General features: G+C 43.8%; 1 protein-coding gene across 1 annotated transcript in view; it reads left to right on the top strand.

The window, feature by feature from the left end:
• Positions 1-19,970, top strand: part of RHOJ (ras homolog family member J) — a 78,466-nt gene that overhangs the window by 35,674 nt on the left and 22,822 nt on the right. Inside the window, exon 2 of the mRNA XM_038405644.2 lies at positions 14,812-14,870. Coding sequence (XP_038261572.1) covers positions 14,812-14,870 — 59 coding nt within the window. The remainder of the gene's footprint in view (positions 1-14,811; positions 14,871-19,970) is intronic.

Genomic DNA, 19,970 nt, shown 5'->3' with positions numbered 1-19,970 from the left:
CTTTGGGTATTTGTGAACATGGCAAACACCCAGGACTTCTTAGTTAGTCCAGTCAAGAGAAGAAGGTTAGTCTTGTGATAGGTTTCAGAGTAGCAGCCGTGTTAGTCTGTATTCGCAAAAAGAAAAGGAGTACTTGTGGCACCTTAGAGACTAACAAATTTATTAGAGCATAAGCTTTCGTGAGCTACAGCTCACTTCATCGGATGCATTTAAAGACACTGGACTAGGACCCAGGAGATGTGAGGTTTATCCCTGGCTCTGCCACAGGCTACCCCATGAAGCTGGCTAAGTCATTTCATCATTCTGTGCCTCCAAAAATCTATAGAACAGGAATAATCATTCTTCCTTTCTCCCACCTTTTGTCTGCTTCGCTATAGGATTGTAAGATCTTTACAGCATGGCATGTCTCCAGCTATGTTTGTACAGTGCCTAATACACTGCAATTCTGATCTCGGTTGGGGCCACTAGGTATTGCCATAATAAAAATAGTACCAAATAACATTCTCCTTAAAACAGCTAGCTGTTTTTGTATGTGATACATATAGATAACTGTTTATTATAAAATATATAGTACATCCACCAACACCATTGCATATTGCCCACAGTGGATGTTATCAAGTCACTATGACAACTTAAAGAATACCAGGATCAGGTTTTTATAATAACCAGTAACTAAAATTAAAGGCATAGACTCTGTAATAGTTCATAGTATCTACTTGTAAAAATTATACATAAAGTAACTGTAGATTTTTTCTACCTTGATATGTTTATCTTTTATTTTCAGAGTCATAACTGTCTAAAATAGACCCAGGCCCCATTAATATCACCTGAAATGTAACTGAAGTAGTATGTCAACATTTTCTAATCTGTAGTGTAGATTAAAGCTAGCAAAATTAACGTGGAATGTATTGCTGAGCTCTCAGGAGCACAATGTGAGATGCAAGATTTATCAAGAATTATGTTTAAAACTGACTTTTCAGATTGTCCCTTTTAGGAGCTGTATTGTTCAGTAAATTATTAAGCAAACACAGCCTTAAAGAATGTTAGATGGAAAATCAGTGTTGTTCCTTCCCAGATGGAAGAGTAATCTGTGTAGACGCCAAGGTTTCATACTGGGTAATATCTCACTTTTTAAATGAGGTATGAGCTGATGTCCAATGTTTAGCTTACTGCAGTCAATTCTGTTTCAAGCGAAAGGGGGCAAATGTGTTACAAGAACAGTTTATGCATCCATTTCTCGCTGTAAACTTTTTAGAACTAAAGGGACCTTGAGACTTTAAAATTAAAATTTTATCAGCAATCAACATACAAATATGAACATTGCTTATTTCAAAATCAATCGATTTTGTGTGTGCATGCAAAGACAGTCTGTATGATTCTCCCTCACACAAATGCACCTCCACTGACTTCAGTGAAGTTACTTCCAATTCACTGATGGGAGTGAAGGAAGAATCAGGCTCAATACATCTTTTTAAGTGCAGCTATAATCTAAATGAGTTACTGTTTAAAGGGAACATACACTGCTCCTGGAAATTCAGACTACTTTTTAACAAATGGTGTGACTTAAATAATATAGAAAAATGAAGTTATGGAGTAAGTAAGCCTTGGAGACAAGGTTTCAGCCGCAGCTTAACAAAACTCAGAATTTCCATCCTGCAAGAAATTCCGACATTTCAGCATTTGATTTCATCCCAAATAGGGATGAAAAACTGAAATCTTGAAATTTTCAGCAAAATGCAAATTCCAATTTGGAAAATGTGGAAACATTTCATTTGAAGATTTTAGATCAAAATAAAATATTTGGATAGTCCCAAAATCAAAATGTTTCTCTTTGACTTGTTGAAATGATCTGAAACACTTTCTTTCAGGTTACTTAAACATTAAACAGTATTTTCCCATCATAACATATTGCTTTATGGGAGCAGTAGTTCAGGAGCCTGATGCCTTCTTTCTTGCCTGGCTGGATTACATCTCCATTAAAATGCCCAGAATCATTTGGCTCCCCTCTGACTATATGATGCATCATGGGAGTCCCTGAATTGCATTATGGGAGATGTAGTCCTCCAAGGAGCCCAGCCAATAGGAGGGAATACTGTCCACAACTACGATTTCCCTAAACAATCAGTGTACAATAAGGAAATGCAGTTTAATGTTGAAATTACTCAAAATAGGTTATTTCAACAAACTGAAATATTCCAGGTTTCAGAGTAGCAGCTGTGTTAGTCTGTAATCGCAAAAAGAAAAGGAGTACTTGTGGCACCTTAGAGACTAACAAATTTATTTGAGCGTAAGCTTTCGTGAGCTACAGCTCACTTCAATGGATGCATTCAGTGCATCCGATGAAGTAAGCTGTAACACACGAAAGCTTACGCTCAAATAAATTTGTTAGTCTCTAAGGTGCCACAAGTACTCCTTTTCTTTTTGAAATATTCCAATTCAGGTGAAACCAACCTGAAATTAAATATTTCATTTGATCTTTCCTGACAGAAAATTGGTAATTGTCGTCAAAAAAAAATCAAAATTTTCCCACAGAAATTTTTTATTTTGCAGAAACTTCACTTTTAGTTGGAATGATTTTCCTACAGAAAATTCCCAGCCGGATCTAGTTTCAGTACTTGGAGTTCAATCCTGCAAAGTGCCAAACATTCTGGCCTTGATTCAACAAAGCACTTTAGCACATGCTTTATGCATGTGCTGAAGTCCTTTGTTGGCTCAGGGCCAGAATAGACAGCCCCTTTCAGTATCAAGCCCCTGTTGAAATGGTCAGTGAAATAATCAATCTGAAATGTCTTGATCGGATGAGTCAGAATTAGGCCTTCTAGCTCATTGTGGCAATCTTACACTCAGACTCATAGATACAGGACAAACATACCATACTCACAGGTTCTTTCTTTCATCCACCATCTCTCTCTCTCTCTCTCACACACACACACACACACACACACACACACACACACACACACACAGGGCTAACTTCTGCCCAAAATTCACATGCAGAACTCACAGTAGCATCTCATCCATCCAGATCATTTGCTTTTCCTTGCATTACAACTACTTCATTGTTCGTGGGGGCTGTAAAACTGGAGAGGTAAGCGGAAGACAAGGACTCAAACTCCACAGGCAGGAGAAAGGGTGATGACCCAGCGCCTCCCTGCCTCCCCCGCCAGCAGTAACCAGACTTTGGGTGTCCAGTCAGTAGATCTGACTGGACGCTGTCAGGTCTCTTTTTTGACCAGACTTTCCAGTCGAAAACCAGGCATCTGGCCACCCTACTCCGTGGATTTTCCCTGGTCATAACACTGCAAAATTCAAGACGGAAGGCCTTGTTGTAGTTCTTAGAGGCATGGTGAGGTAGCCTGGAAAAGTACAAGCCTGCATGTGGAAGTAGGCACTTAGCCAGCCTACTAAGTGGAGCAGGCACTTACTCTTTTGTCTCAAAGGGCAACATGTCCTCCTTTCAGCTCAGGCTTCCAACCCCAAGTCACTACAAACAGGAGCAGGGCCTGGACACAGCCTCACCTCCCCCAGCCATGACCTTTGGGGGTGGAGCCTCATAAACTCAGGGAGCCCAAACACTGTCACTGACTGCCTAGGGTGGATCGATGCAGGTAGAAGAGGCTCCCTGCACCATATCCCCACTCCCATCTCCTTTTAGATCGATACTGGACCACCTAAGGTCTTTCCCTAATAAAGGTTTGTTGTTCCCGCATACCTCCTTGGCCTTTGAAGAATGTCTTTACAGCACCGGGCGAATGACTGCCAGACAATGTTTGGCAAATCATTGTAAGCAGTATGATAAATAGCAGCTAAAAGCTGGCACCTAAGACTAAATTATTAGAGGTCTGCTCCTACTCCCAGGGAAAACAGCATGGGAGTACTGCCCCTGCCCTCCATGGCAGCAGGATCCAGCTTCATCTCTTATATATGCAGTAAAGTCAGTGTTGAAGTTAAGCTTAAGAGACCTGAACATGTAAGGTACGGAATGGAATTTGTTCAGACTTTATTATCTATCGTCCTGTCCCTCTGTCTCATCTCCCTGTGTCCCTTATGCCACGTATAAAAGGCTCAGATGTACATTGATTTAATTCAGTGTGCCCAATGTGTTTCTGCTTTGGCAGGATAGGGAACAGCAGGTCAGATTCTGCTTTCAGTTGCACTGTTGTAAACTTGGAGTAACTCCATTGTAGTCTGCTATAGGAGACACTGGAGTTACTCCAGATTTACACACCGGTGCAATAGAGAACAGTGTTTGGCTTACAGACTGCTGGAGCAGGTGCACCTGATGATGTCTGATTAGCATGCCAAGATGTTGCTGTGTGTACTTTCTTTCACTAATGCACTTGGCCCAAATGTGAATGTGGTAAACCTTATCATAAGGTAAATATGATTAATAAGATAAATGGAATATTTGTACAGTTAAAACAAAGTCTTTGTAATTGGTGTTTTGGGAATACACGGTGCTGTTTTACATTCTTTGAACCTTAAATCATATTTCTCCTGATAGAACTCTGTTATGGAAAGCATGAATTTCTGTCCCCTCCCATGCACTTTAGTGCTAGATGCATCTTCCTCGACCTTTCCTATCTATCTCCGGTGCCTGTTTCCTTTGTACCTTGGCAAAAAAAGAGAATCCAACTTTTCTTTAAGTGTATTCAGTAATCATAGGAGGGGCGGATTGACAGCCCTGCGGACTGACGTCCTCGATCTACCCCCAGCATCTCTCCAAGAAGACAGGTCCTCCACACTGAGTGAGATTCCAGAATGAAAGCTGAATTCAAGCTCCATGCCCCCTCTGCTGAAAGTGTGCTGATTAATGTCAGTATGCTAATGGTCTCTGGGAGGTGGACCCTACGATCTAGGCTGAGATCGCCAAGTAACTCCATGCTGAGCGCTAGCCCTCTGACACTAAGGACTTTTATTCACTCCCAGCTAAGGGGTAATTCACACCAGACCTAGCGGTGAAAGACCCCAAGATCATTGCCAATCTGCTGAGCCATTGTCTTTCCCTAAGCATTCAGTCAGCTAAACCTGCACAGGTATAAGCTTATAGCAGCTGCTTGGAATTAAAATGTTTTCTGGATTTTCCTTGCTGTACTCTAAGCCTCCTGTGTTTGTAGGCAGCTGTTAACGATTATTGATAACTCTCAGTGGCACCTATCATGTTAAAGTGTTTGCTTGCTGCAGAATACTTGTACCTCTCCAGCAATGCCTATACAGCCCAGTCACAGATCTGGGTGAGCTCCCTCTGTTGGGCACTCACTAGACTGCTGTAAAGGCTTCAAACTGAATCCCACCTGTCCTCCGCTTGCTGGGGCTGGGCAGACTTTAGGCACTGGTCCTGGCTTTGGGCCTCTAGGCACGCGCCCTGGTGTAGACCTCATGTCTGACCCCCTTCTTGGGAATGAGGATCCCCACTGACCTGTTGCCTCCTAGCCTCTGAGGCTAGTGCTCTCTTTCACATCCCTCAGAAACCCAAAGGTGCAAGCCTTCTAGTTCGCAGTTTGCTTCTTCAGGGATATGCGATAATTAATGCCAGACAGACCGACGGACTTTGCACAGAATTCTTAATCACCACTGCTCTTTCCTTAGCAGCAGGAGAAAGACACAGATCTATACAAAATAATGCACACCTATATCCATTTCCCTGCCTCACCTCTGGAGAGTTCTCTGGACGTGGGGAGAGCCCTCCGGGGTGTCCACCAGCCTTTCCCTGCAGCTCATGACTTCTCTTCAGACTCAGAGTCTTTCCAGCTCAGCTAGCTTGCTTTCTCTGACCTGGATTGGTTACACCAGGGGTGGCCAACCTGTGGTTCTGGAGCCACATGTGGCTCTTCAGAGGTTACTATGTGGCTCCTTGTATAGGCACCAACTCCGGGGCTGGAGCTACAGGCGCCAACTTTCCAATGTGCCGGAGGTGCTCACTGCTCAATCCCTGGCTCTGCCACAAGCCCTGGCCCCACTCCACCTCTTCCCCTGAGCCTGCCTTGCCCTTGCTCCTCCCCACCCCTGAGCATCCTGCGCGCCACGAAACAGCTGATTGGGAGGTGCAGGAAGGGAGGGAGGAGGTGGCGCTGCCAATGGGCAGGAGGCGCTGGGAGTGGGGGAGCTGGTGGGGGTCTGCTGACATATTATTGTGGCTCTTTGGCAATGTACATTGGTAAATTCTGGCTCCTTCTCAGGCTCAGGTTGGCCACCCATGGGTTACACAGTTAAACTGGACACCTCCTACTACAAAAGCCCTGCCCAGCTCTTCCCTTCTCCTGTCCCAAGCTTCCTGTGCTTAGAGGAGAAAAGCGGGAGAGGGAACAATGCTCTACAGCAGTGGTGCCCAAACTTTTCCTGACGCGTCCCCCCTTTCCAGTAATAAAATCTCTCTATGCCCCCCTCCATTCCTGCACAGCCAAGGCTTCCTCTGCAGAGGAGCTTGGGCTAAAGGCAGAGCAGAACTGGGGATGGGGAAGAAGTTGGGGCTAGTGACAGAGCTGGGCTGCGTGGCGCTCCCTCCTCGCCCCCCTGGGGCTGGCCTGGGCCCAGCCACATGCCCCCCCAAACATTCCTCCATGCCCCCCAAAGGGGTGCACTCCAGTCTGGGGTCCACTGTTCTTCAGACTCCCCAGATCTTCCCTGGCCCCAAGCAACTGAACCCACACTCTCTGCTCTGCTTATTGAGCTTGCCTGCCATTGTTAGGGGAAGCCAAATTCTCCCTTAGGAGAATTGTGTTATGGCAAACAGTTGATTTAAATAGCCTTGACTGATCTTGTCTCTGTTAAATAAAGTTGAAAAAGACATAGTGTCTGCTCTTTTGCAGGCCAGGTCAGCTCTATGATCAGCTGAAAATATTAAGATTAATCAGCTAATTAAAGAAACAATAGCTGATGCTCTGAATATTCTCCTTCTTTTGATTATGATCTGTGCCTAAATCCCAGCTCCAGAAAAATTGTTACTGTGCTACGGTGATGGAAGCATTATAAATACTTAGGCAAGCGATAGATATCGATTATTAACCCACATGCTCTTAGTTTCATTTTTTCCACAGGCTCACACTACAATCTCAGCCAAAACTCCACCCCCAGCCCATTTCTGCAACATAAACACTTTGATCTCTCACAAGAGCACTTCCACTCCATCCAGGTGAAGGTGCTACAGTTATCGTCATTGTTTAGCATCTCTACTGCCCATGTTTTGCAGATGTTCGGTCTATTTACTGCTGCACTCGTTCCTTTGTCCACCATCTGCTCTGAGTTTACCACCATTACCTTCCATTGCAGATTTTCCTGAACAGGATTCTCAATTATAAACACCAGTGAGAGGAGGACGCCAGTGCCAAAACTACAAACATCTCTAGTTCATGTGCCTAGATTGCCACAGCTACTAATAGACTCTGTGACAAAACACTCATGATCTGTGCAAAGCACACTACCGCCGCTCAGTGTGTGGCAGGCTAGAGTGTTTTAGATTGACACCCCAGCTTGCTGTGCACTAAGTCTCTGTGTAGGCATGCCCTTAGATATAAATTGTTCCTCGATTCCCCAAACCTTGTAATCACATTAGCATTTCACTCTTTACAATACCTCTGTATAATATTTAAATCCCTGAAACACCCTAGGGCAGGGTTGTGAAGGGAGTTAGGTATAGTTCTACTGTGAAAACTGAACCAAGCTAGCAAACACTCCTCCAACAGGCAAAGTTACTTTGCTCAGGGATTGTTTAATGCAGCAATACTGTAATTCACTGGGGTGCAGAGGAAATCCTCCAGTGCTGAATTTACAAATAATGAGGTCAATGGTTCTGATAAATCATCTCATTTCATGCTGTCTATAAATAACCAGCATCCCAGACTAGGAAGGAACAAGCTCATATTTTTATAGTGTTGCATTTGTGTGCTGAAGGCTTTGGGAATTTCCATTCCCTTTCATCTATTTCTGGGCTAGATTTATGCTGTTTGCTCTTTCTAATCTATCTCCACTGTCTGCGTGTTCTTTGTCATGTAAGTTTGCCAACACCAAATTCCGTGTTCTCCAGGCACTTTAAAAGATTTACAGCATTTGATATAAGCTGCTTGGATAAAAATGGTTAGTGGACTGGTCTCTCTCTTTTATTAGCCTTCTCTGCATAGCATGTACCTAGCTGTGGAGAATTGGGAACAATTTATAGACCTAAGTCCTTGTAAAACACGATGCTATAAGACAACATACTCAGTGCAAGGCACATATTCTCTTAGGGGGTTGCACTGTCTAGATGAATCCATTTTTATTTGGGAACTGGATGACAGAGCTGTCATTTGATGTAGGCCTGCTCTTCTAACCTGGCTGTAATGCAAGTTGAGGTGGCTGTATTTTCTCATTAACTCAGTCTGAATTCTCCAACTACTAAAACCAATACAGACACACAGCACACCACGGGGAAGGCATTCCTCCTTACACTTATGGTCATGCCTCTTTTGGTGCTTTTCAATTAAATCTCAGGGCCGTGGGAGGAGGGAGTTGGAATGAGCAGCCAATCAGCAGAGGGGAAAGAATGTCCAGACACCAAAAAAAAAAAAGTGTTGGGTAGTGATGATGCCATGAGCATCCAAAGGTCCCCTGCAGCCACTGCTTCTTTCAGCATTGCCAATCCCAAGCGCTCAAAAATCATGACTCAGATCCCAAAAAACTCATGAGATTTGGGGGCTCTTTTTATTTGCCTTTCAGTTTTTGAGTCTTTAGGGTGCACATTTTCAAGCTTTTCTCAGCAGCAATGAAGGCTAAAAACAAACTTGCGGGGGGGGGAGGGGGAAATGAAAGCTCAGATTCTCATAGAATCAGCTGACTCCAGGAGGTGGGGCTTAGGGGGGAAAAAAACACAGATACTGTGTGATTCATGATAAAGTTGTCAGAGTTTGCAAAGAGAGCCAATGCACTGTTTGGAGTTATATGTAGGGAATACCAAGCAGGAGGAAGGAAGTAATGTTAACCCTAGATATGGAATTAGTAAGACCATGACTGGAATACTGTGCCCAGTTCTGGTTTCCACACTTTAAAAAGGATGTTGAAAAACTGGAAAACATTCAGAACAAAGCTACAAACATGATTCGAGATTTGGAAAACCTGCCTTATCCTGAAACACTAAAAAAGCAAGTTCTATTTAGTTAGGTCAGGGTAGCTGATGTAATGGTCCCCTCTGGCCTTAAAACCTCTGCGAATCTGAAGGCAAAAGCAATGACCCCAGTAAGCCAAAAGCTACATCTAGGGGTTAAGATATAGCTACATCCACTCAAGACCTTATTATGGTCTCCCCTCAGGAAACACACTGTGACCATTCTTCAAACCTTTTAAATGTCAGACAAAACAAGAAATGCACTCTGCACGACACGAAACTCAGCTTTCGCTGCTGTGACTGAAAATGGTGTGGCTAATGCTAGTTTGCTTCAAGCTATTCCGAGGCCTTCTTCTGAAAAATGTTAGCCACCAAAGATGTCAACAGTTTGTAGTTTTGACATGAGATGGTTATAGGGACAATTAAAAAAAAAAAGGTGGTTAGTTCAGTTTATACCCAAAAATCCTGGTTTTAGGCCAATTAAGGTGCAAAGTAACAGATTAATAGATATTAAGGTCAGAAGGGACCATCATCTAGTCTGACCTCCTGCACAATGCAGGCCACAGAATCTCACCCACCCACTCCTGCAAAAAACCTCTCATCTATGTCTGAGCTACTGAAATCCTCAAATCATGATTTAAAGACTTCAAGGAGCAGAGAATCCTCCAGCAAGCGACCCGTGCCACATGCTACAGAGGAAGGCGAAAAACCTCCAGGGCCTCTTCCAATCTGCCCTGGAGGAAAATTCGTTCCCGACTCCATATATGGTGATCAGCTGAACCCTGAGCATATGGGCAAGATTCACCAGCCAGATACCCAGGAAAGAATTCTCTGTAGTAACTCAGATCCCATCCATCTAATATCCCATCGGGCCTATTTACCATGAATAGTTAAAGATCAATTAATTGCCAACATCATGTTATCCCATCATACCATCTCCTCCATAAACTTATCGAGTTTAATCTTGAAGGTCTTTTGCCCCCACTGCTTCCTTTGGAAGGCTATTCCAAAACTTCACTCATGCTTGTGGTTTTCCCTTCAAAAAAAAGATTACTCTGAAGTTGCAGGCTATAAGACTGTGACAGGAACCAATCTGTCTGCAATAAAATCTTGTTTATTTTAAGGGGGCAAAGTGGGAACACAGCTCTAGCAATCCATGAGTTAATTTCTTGGTGATGATTCAAACATACAGAAATAACGAACAATTGGGCATGTTGACTATTGCAAACCAATTGATCTTGGAGGCTCTCTGACTGAACACAGGAACCCAATAACTCCTCTCTCTGTCTGGGGTTCATTTGCAATTAGATGTTTTAATTTTGCATTCAATGAAAGCAAAGAAAATATTTATAAAGGAGGAAGGATACAGAAGCAGGAGAGGAAAGACAAAGTACACACCTGGGAGTCAGCAGGCATTAGCGCTAAATTGACCCGCTTGTTACTCTTTTCTTGAGCAACATTGGGCAAGTCAGTCAGTCCAGGTTTTTTAAAATGGCCTCTAATTCTGGGTGCAGAACTGCAGGCCCATAGGGGTGCGATTTTCAGAGGTGCTGGTGTTTACTCTTGAAGGGTACATGACCATGATGCTTAATCGACATAGCCAGAGATCTAGAAGACCTCTATCTGCCAAGTTCACCATCCAAAAGCTACAAAACCATTTAATCATTATGGTTTGGCCAGAGCAGCTAGTAGATGAAAATTTACCTTTGTTTACATATTGTTATCCCAAAACTTATGAAGCTCCAGTTCATGCTTCTGCAAATGATCCTGTATCACATCTAATGACTTGATAACACTTGTATGCTGGTTTTGGTTTACTGAAATAATTCAGGATGGTCCAAGAACAGCTGGTGCAAGAGTAACAGGCAACAGTAGATTACTAGCAGGATATAAACCAGCAGCAGGGTTTATGAAGCTAAGCTAAGCTCCTGCTAAACTGTGCAGCAGGCTATCAAGGCTTTGCAGCCACAGAGGCCTGGACTGGAGAGAGGTAGGGGGCATGCAGGGCTGCAGCTGGGGGAGAGGCGGTCTCTCCCCCTGGCCCCAGAGCCACCACAGTGGAGAGAGGCGCTCTCTCCCAGCCCTGGGCTGCTGCGGCAAGAGACGGCTGGGGGGAGTCCTCTCTCCCTGCCACAGCCTGGGGGCAACCTGCACCCCAAACCCCTCATCCCTGGCCCCACCCCAGAGCCTGCATCCCTGGCCGGAGCCCTCACCCCCCCTCCACCCCAATGCTCTGCCGCAGCCCTTGAGCCCCCTCCCACACTTCAAACCCCTCAGCCCCACCCCCGCCGCACATCACCTCCATATTGGTGCACATAAAATTCATTCTGCACATGGATGTAAAAAATTGGAGGGAACATTACAGCAAGTAGCATCTCTATGAGTTGCAGCCAGTCACTGCTATGACCACTATCTACAGAGTGGACACGCTGAGTCATCTCTCACACCGCAGAGGCATGCTGATCATCTCTTAGCAGGAGCTGTGAAATCTTCATTGGAAAAATCAACTAATTCACCTCTGATGTCTGTTTCACAAGCATCACGTCCGTGACATGATGGAAGTTCTAGTACCAGAACATCACAATGTTGACATGATGTTACACAAGCGTAAGCCTTCTGCCAGGTAGAGTTGGCAGTGACAAGGGATGGGTTCAATATCCAGGGGGTTTCTTTTTAACAATAGAACACAAAACCAGCTCGAGCCCCCACCCAGTGACCTGGGAAAATTACACACCACCCCTGAGAGCCTCCAATATTTCCCCTCTTGTCAGCACTCAGTGGGTGTGTAGAAAAAAAAAGTTTTAATAAAAAGGGAAAAGTAATCCAGCATTAATTTGGGAAAGTGCCACAAGCATGATTCAGAAGCACATGACCAGAACACCCCCCCCCCCCAAGAGTACATTGCCTCAGGTTCTCACCTGGCACTGAAAAAAACCAACAAACAAAAGTTCCTCTAATGTGCCCCTCCCTTCACTGCACCCCACTCACAGCTGTTGCCCTTGGTCAGTGAAGGCTCAGAATTCAGAGGTGCATTCACGTGAATTTACCTCCTACCCTGGTGGGGGGGCATGGGGGAGAAAGGCACCTCAGCTACTCTGCCATCACTTACTCCACCACTGCCACTTCTGGATGTCTTGAGGCCCTAGCACTTAACACAGCTCTCAGTGATTTCATCTGTTAGTGGGGGAGCCTCACTGCTAGTGCAGGCTGAATAGTCTCCTTCAGCAGAGAGGCTATTCCATACTAGGACTAATGCTTAGACCTGGTTATCAGCAATTTCACCTCTAGTGGTCTACAACAAAAGACTCTCAATTGAGTCTTAACCAGCTCTGTCATTACACAATGGGGAGAGTGACAATCAATTGGTATCTTGGACCCTTAAGCAAAGCCCAGACCTCCAGGTAGAAACACCTGTCCCCACCTTCTCTCATCTCTACTGAGCATTGGCACCCCTGCCCCCAGCTTACTGAGCACAGTTCAGGTGAGGGAGAACCCCTCAATCAGGCCATGCCAAGCACAGTTCTCCTTCTCTTGATTCATATAAGACTTTATTGCACCTTCCCCTATTCTCACTCCTCTTATTTCAGGAGCAGGGTAACCACCCCACTACAATGAGGAAAAAGATTTTTCAACAAAAAGAGAGAAGGAAAAACTGCACCAAAACTTGGGAGAAAAAAGAGAGAGAGAGAGAGAGAGAGAGAGAGATGGCATCATGATACATAGCAACCTGCCACAGAATCGGGACAGTGAATCCAGACAGACACAGGGATTACTCTGGGTTCCAGCCCGAGACCAAGATCTGCACTGTCCCAAACCTTGCCACCCTTTCCCTGACTCTCGCTTCACCAGCTCTCTAGATACACCCTTCCCCCAGGGCCAGGATCCCAGGACTTTCCTGCTCAGCTGGGAGCCATCATCCATTAGTAATTGTTTATCAAGCCTAATTGTCCCTCAGGTGTTTCCTATCAGGTTAACTGGCATCTTCTGAACCTCATTAATGCTTCCCAGTCTAGTATGGGGTCAACAGCCCATCACAGTTCCACACAGCAGCAATAATTAATTTCTGAAATGCAGTGGGTACTTTTCATCTGCAAAAGACCCATCATGTAAAATCATCAGCTAGGGCCTATGTGATAATTTCAAGTTCCATATTTTCTCAACGTTAACTATTAATCTCTCCCTGCGCTCAATAATTTTAGACAATGACTAGGGAAAAAGTATCAAAAATAGCCTTCTCCAGTCACACCTCCAGCACGCATCAGAGTCCCTTTGCCTGCATGTTTTAAGGTATCCTGTACACCCAGTGAATAATTTTGAACAACATTGTTCTGAGATGTGACTCTCCTGATACCTGCTTAAAATCTTTTCCTACTGACTTGAATTGAATTCCACATCTCTCCCAAGACTGAACTTTAATGATTTAAGCACATTAGCTGGATAACTAAACTCTATTAAAGCAGAGGACATTTTTAGATGAAATTATGTTGATTAGAGAGATCAAATTATAAAGAATGTTGTCCAAAAGGTCCACTGAAATCAATGGTAAGACTCCGGTTGACTTTAATGAGCTTTGGATCAGGCCCAGAGAGCCTGTGTTGAATTTGACTCTAAGAGCATTTGTCTGCAGTACAGAATTTGATCAATAAATCAAGTCATCAGCCCTATTATAAAATCTGGTGACTATCCTGGAAAACGTTTGACCCCCCAAAAATCACACTCCTGTTTTCAAAGCGTGTTTGAAGCACAATGATTTGTAATAATATCACTGTATTAATTGGTATTGAACATCAAAAAGAAGAGATTGAGCAAAAAAGTAATGTATTTGCACTGATCCAGACTGAGGGCTACCCAGTTGCAAATACATCATTGTTTCATAGCACTGGAATTAAGGAAGAAAAAAAGTCTGAACAGAGAAAACACCAAGACCAGACATCACCCAAACAGACTTGGTGGGGAGGAAAGTTCCCTCTGCTTTGGACTCCTGATGGACTTGCTGTAATCAGCTGGTGGTCTCATAGACATTAGCAAATGTCCTTAGATCTCTAAATACCCAAACAGCGGCAGTGCTTGCAATTCTTCTATCTCAGCGGTTCTCAAACTGCAGCTCGGGATCCTAAAGTGGGTCGCGACCCTGTGGTAATGGGGTCACCATGGCTGGCATGAGACTGGCCTCAGCCCTGGGTAGAAGGGCTCAGGTTACAGGCTCCCCTCCTGGGGCTGAAGCCCTTGGGATTTGGTCCCCCGCCCAGGGTGGTGGGGCTTGGGTTTTGGCTCAGGCTTTCCCTCCCCCGCAACCAGGATCATGTAGTAATTTTTGTTGTCAGAAGGGCGGGATGGGGCGTCGGTCACAGTGCAATGAAGTTTGAGGAACCCTGCTCTATCTGTTAAGAAATGAGAGCTCAACCAAAACCATCAGCTTTTCTTGTGACTTTAGGTTGCCTTCATTTTGGGATGATTGTCAGCTTAGTTTAGGGTGCACATTGTAAGGCGCACATTAATCTGCCTAGCACACAGGGCTGGCTCTTGGTTTTTTGCCTCCCCAAGCAAAAAATTTGCCGCCACAAGAGCGCAGCTGCCCAAGACAAAAAAAAAAAAAAAGAGGTGGCCAGAATGTTGCCCCTGGAATTGTGCCGCCCCAAGCATGTGCTTGCTTTGCTGGTGTCTAGAACCGGTCCTGCTAGCACAACTACTGGTTGGGGGTTGCGTCTCACAACTTCTCTGTTTCTCTCTTCCAGTGACTGTGACTGTCGGAGGCAAGCAGCACTTGCTGGGGCTATACGATACTGCAGGGCAGGTAAATTATTTTACCTTCTTTCCCTTTCTGATTTTTATTACACACCTTTTTTCCATATAAAAAATAGCATCAGTGCTATTTTGTGATGGCTGAACTGATTACCCATTTCTTACACAGAGATTTCAACACAAAAAACATACCAAAGACTGAATTTTTCTAACTAAAAATAAAACCAGGCTAAACTATTAGGTCTTTTACACCTCTGATTCTGTCACAGGCACAGAGCTCTCCTTAGTAAGTCAACATTTACTAACAATTTTCATGTAGAGGCAGCTGAGATACAGCCAATATTTCCTAACCTGAGTAGAGAAAATAGCAAATATTCAATACAACTCTGTGCAGTAACTCTCAACAGCCATTAACTTTTAAATGGCAGCCACGGTAGGTAATCTTCAGCATATACCTACCAGTGAAAGACTGTCACTTACAATATAGCCTCCCATGTCTATGCCCAGTCTACACTTACATAATGCAGTTTATGAGGTTTTTACCACTTATCTTGCCAGACTATTCCCTGGTCTGACAGACGTTCTTTTGAGAAGAATACATGCACCTAACTGCTGTGGCTGTCCCAGCAATCCAAATTAATTAACCCAGAAAAAAATGTAGAGAATTTTTTATTAAGCATCTCATTCTCTTGCTGGTCAATCTCTCTTTGTTTACATTGTTAGGTCTGCAAGATCCTTAGAGAAGCAGCATCTAGTATACTACAATGAGACCTTTTCTTAGTAACTGTGGAATTAAGACAATGGCAACTCCAGTTTATAAACTTTGCCCTTTCATTCTTCTCTCCCCTATATCAGTCATAGGGGAACACTGTTATTCCACAGAACATCATGGAATACTTTTTGTCTCAATCATTGGGTCCACACAGAACTTGCACTGGTTTAACTAAATCGGTTTAAAAATCCCACCTTGAGTTAAACCACTGCAATGTTCTCATATAGACAAGCCCTGTGTCATTATCGTTTCACCAGCCATTTGGAAGCATTCGTTCCCAAAGTTAACTTGTCTGAAAGGAGAGCACTGGGACCTTAGTCAGCGTTACTGAAGTCAGTAGAAAAGCTTCAGTTGATTTCAATGGACATTGGATAAGGTCCTGGATTAGCTGATGCTTCCAGCTCAGAAAACAAGCAACAAACCTACAACTATTGCATTCTCACTCGCCCTTGAACACAATAGGCATGAAAAGCACCATAACATGTCATTGGGGAGCGCTGTTACCTGCAGTGCAGAGGGATCACATGAAGTTCTAGGCACCATGTGGGTCTCACATCAACCCTGCCTGCATTTGTATGTGCATCTTACCCATGTGTGTGAGACTTGTCATTTTTCATCGAATAAGACTTGCACGAACTGATAGCCGATTTTCTTCAGTACCGAGCCTCACCTCCCCTTGGTGGTCTAGCAAAGGCCAACTCTAGCAAACTTCAGGGCAAGGCACAGATATATTAGGACCTGATCCTTCAAATGCTGCCCAGCATAGTAAATGTAGTAGCAGACACCACAGTACTGAGAATACTGTTACACAGATTAGTAACATGCAGAGACCCCAAGCAGTACAGAGAAACAGACTGTCACTACAATAATCACTACACCTATAGTAGGGGCTTGAACGATTGGGTCCCTTCTGGTTTTGCTTTGGCCTGATTTGTGTTTTGTCTATTTTATTCCTGCCACACTGACTGCTCATATTTCTGTAGGCAGCACCAGTTACTGAATACTATCTATAGTGGCTGGTTTTATATCCATTACGGTTTGTTTGTCCTTTTTTTAATAGATGATCTAAAAATAATTACCTAAAAATAACTAATATAGACTATGATACACACTCGTGACCCAAGCAAATGTCTAAACACCGTAACACAAGCCCACACAGCCTGTTGCATGGCCACACCCCAGAGTCACATATACTGAGAGGCAGGGTGATCCAATGCACAGGGCATTGAACTAGAATCAGGGGACCTGGATTCTAGTTCCAGCTCCACCAATGACTTTCTGCACAAGATTGTCCACATCACCTTAATATGCCTCTTTCCCCACCCCCCACATCTTGTCTTGTCTAAAATGTAAGGACAGGGTCTGTCTGTGAGTATGTGTGTGTTGCCTAGCACAATAGGGTCCATATATTTTTGTCAGGGCATCTAGGCACTATCATGCTACAAGTAATAAATAATAATAACTGATCACATAATTGCACATGCAATCAGGAAATGTACACATCCAATTACCCAGTTTGCACGTGCAAAGGATAGTTCATTCACACAGATGAAGGATTCCGGGTGTGCTCACATTTTGCACCCTTCTTCAGTAATGCAGGGCTGTGAAAATCTGGCCAGAACTTTATTCATGCCTGAGTTTACCACTTCAGGCTAATCCAGAACCTTAACATTATTGTAACATGTTTTGTGTATACTCCACCCATCACCCACTCTGTCAATGACACTTCCTTTTATTCATTTTCCTGAGCCAGAAAACATTAAGCTGTGACTCTAGCTGACAAAAATGTGTTTTTCCCTCCTTCTTGACAATCATTTTGCCATGTCCTGTGATGGAGTTCAAGTTAGGCCAGGCATGCCTGTCTCCAAGTGACACTCATTGCCTATAACTGACTTGTCGGAAACATTTTCATTTTAGATTTCAGTCCAAAGGAGACGGTCATTGAGTCAAGACATTACGGAGCATGAATCACTTTGTGATTAATAGATCATATCTTAACAGAGTCCAGAAGGTCTCTCTTTCCCACATGCTGTAACTGGAATGACAGCTCATATGAGTTCACTGCTCCTGACACACACACACACACCCCTCCTGGAGTTGTGTGGCTTTCCAAAGAAAATCGACATGAAGTCAGCGCTAACAATAATGCTTGACATTGGCATGCTCTAAAACACATGCTGATGAACTAACAATTGAAAAACGTACCCTCATGCAGCATTACCCCCTGGCTGTGGGAGGAGGGCTCTGGCAGGAAACTTCGGTCTCAGCTGCTTGATTTTCTGCATCTTAGGCATGAACAGTCCCAGATAGGACATTTTCAGCACCATGCTCAGGTGCAAAGTGTTTTGAGGGCCCGACACTGAAGGCAGGGAACATGAACAGAGACACGATGGAGGAAGCAGCAGCAACGAGTACACAGAGTACTCCACATATCTGAGCAAAGCCAGGCCCACCATGGCAAACAAGCATAGGAGGTAACAATACTGTGTTGCACAAACCTCCCAGCTCTCTGCTAGTTGCCAGAGCCATGCCCAGCAATACCTGACCTGGCTCCGCCTTTTCCATTGTGGGCCAGTCAAAAGACAGCACAATCATTCAGCAGGGAATTATATTACACACACACACACCCCCCGTAAGCAGCCTCAGTAGCTATTGAAGCAGGGGCTGAGAGGGTGCGTCTCTCCATGATAGTCGGACCCCCTTCCTGAACAACTTTACTGGAAGAGAGACTTAGGGTAAGAAGATGCCTGTGACAGTGACACTAGAATAAGAATGTATCTGGGTCCCCGGCCTGAACTCCACAGAAGCAAGTTCCTGGGCACTCCCATTAGCACAGAGCACTAACAAACTAGTGGCATTTTCCAGCCTGCCAACACTATCACCCTGGTATAATCAGGAGATTTTCAGTGATCTGAAACTCAAAAAAAACCAAAACCTACAAAAAGTCGAGACTAGGTCAGATTACAAAGGATGATTATAAACAAACACTACAAGCATGTAGGGACAAAATTAGAAAGGCTAAGGCACAAAATAAGATTAAACCACCTAGAAACATAATGAGTGAGAAGAAAACATATAAATCCATTAGAAGCAAGAGGAAGACCAAGAACAGGGTAGGCCAATTACTCAAGCGGGGGGGGGGGGGGGCAGGGGGACAATAACAAAAAAATGTGGAAATGGCAAAAGTGCTAAAAAAACTTTTTGTTTTAGTTTTCATCAGAAAGTTTAGTAGCAATTGGACATTTAACATAGTGAACACCAGTGAAAATGAGATAGGATCTAAGGCTAAAATAGGAAAAGGACAAGTCAAAAATTACTTAGAAAAGTTGAATATCTTCAAGTCACCAAGGCCTGAAGAAATACATTAGAATACTCAGGGAGCTGACTGAGGAGATGTCTGATCCATTAGAGATGAAATTAGAAAATAGCAGAGATGCCAGAGGACTGGAAGAGGGCAAATATAGTGGAAATCAGGACAACACGGGGAATTACAGACCAGTCAGTTTAACTTCCAAACCCGGAAAGATAATGGAGCAAATAACCAATCAATCAATCTGCAAGTACCTAGAAGATAATAAGGTGATAAGTAACAGTTAGCATGGATTTGTTCAGAACAAATTGTGTCAAACCAACCTAATAGCTCTCTTTGACAGGGTAACAAGCCTTGTGGATTGGTGGAAGCAGTAGATGTGGTATATCTTGACTTTAGTAAGGCTTTTGATACTCTCACATGACCTTCTCATAAACAAACTAGGAAAATACAACCTGAATGGAGCTACTATAACATGAGTGCATATCTGGCTGGAAAACCATTCCCAGAGTAGTTATCAATGGTTCACAGTCAAGCGGGAAGGGCATGTTGAGTGGGGTCCCGCAGGGATCAGTTCTGGATCAGGTTCTGTTCAATATCTTCATCAATGATTTAGATAATAACATAGAGAGCACGCTTATAAAGTTTGCAGATGATATCAAGCTAGGAGGAGTTGCAAGTGTTTTCGAGGATAGGATTAAAATCCAAAATGATCTGGACAAACTGAAGAAATGGTCTGAAGTAAATAGGATGAAATTCAATAAGGACAAATCCAAAGTACTCCATTTAGGAAGGAACAATTAATTGCACACATACAAAATGGGAAATGACTGCCTAGGAAGGAGTACTACGGAAAGGGATCTGGGGATCATAGTGGATCACAAGCTAAATATGAGTCAACAGTGTTGCAAAAAAAAAAAAAAGCAAATATCATTCTAGAATGTATTCGCAGGCGTGTTGTAAGCAAGACATAAGAAGTGATTCTTCTGCTCTACTTTGTGCTGATAAGGCCACAATTGGAGTACTGTGTCTAGTTCTGGGTGGCAGGGGTGGCAGGTTTGTAGAAATTT

The sequence above is a fragment of the Dermochelys coriacea genome, chromosome 6 (assembly GCF_009764565.3).
Source record: "Dermochelys coriacea isolate rDerCor1 chromosome 6, rDerCor1.pri.v4, whole genome shotgun sequence".
Taxonomy (NCBI): domain Eukaryota; kingdom Metazoa; phylum Chordata; order Testudines; family Dermochelyidae; genus Dermochelys; species Dermochelys coriacea.
The sequence above is the reverse complement of the archived record's forward strand: the minus strand, read 5'-3'. Positions and strand labels throughout refer to the sequence as shown.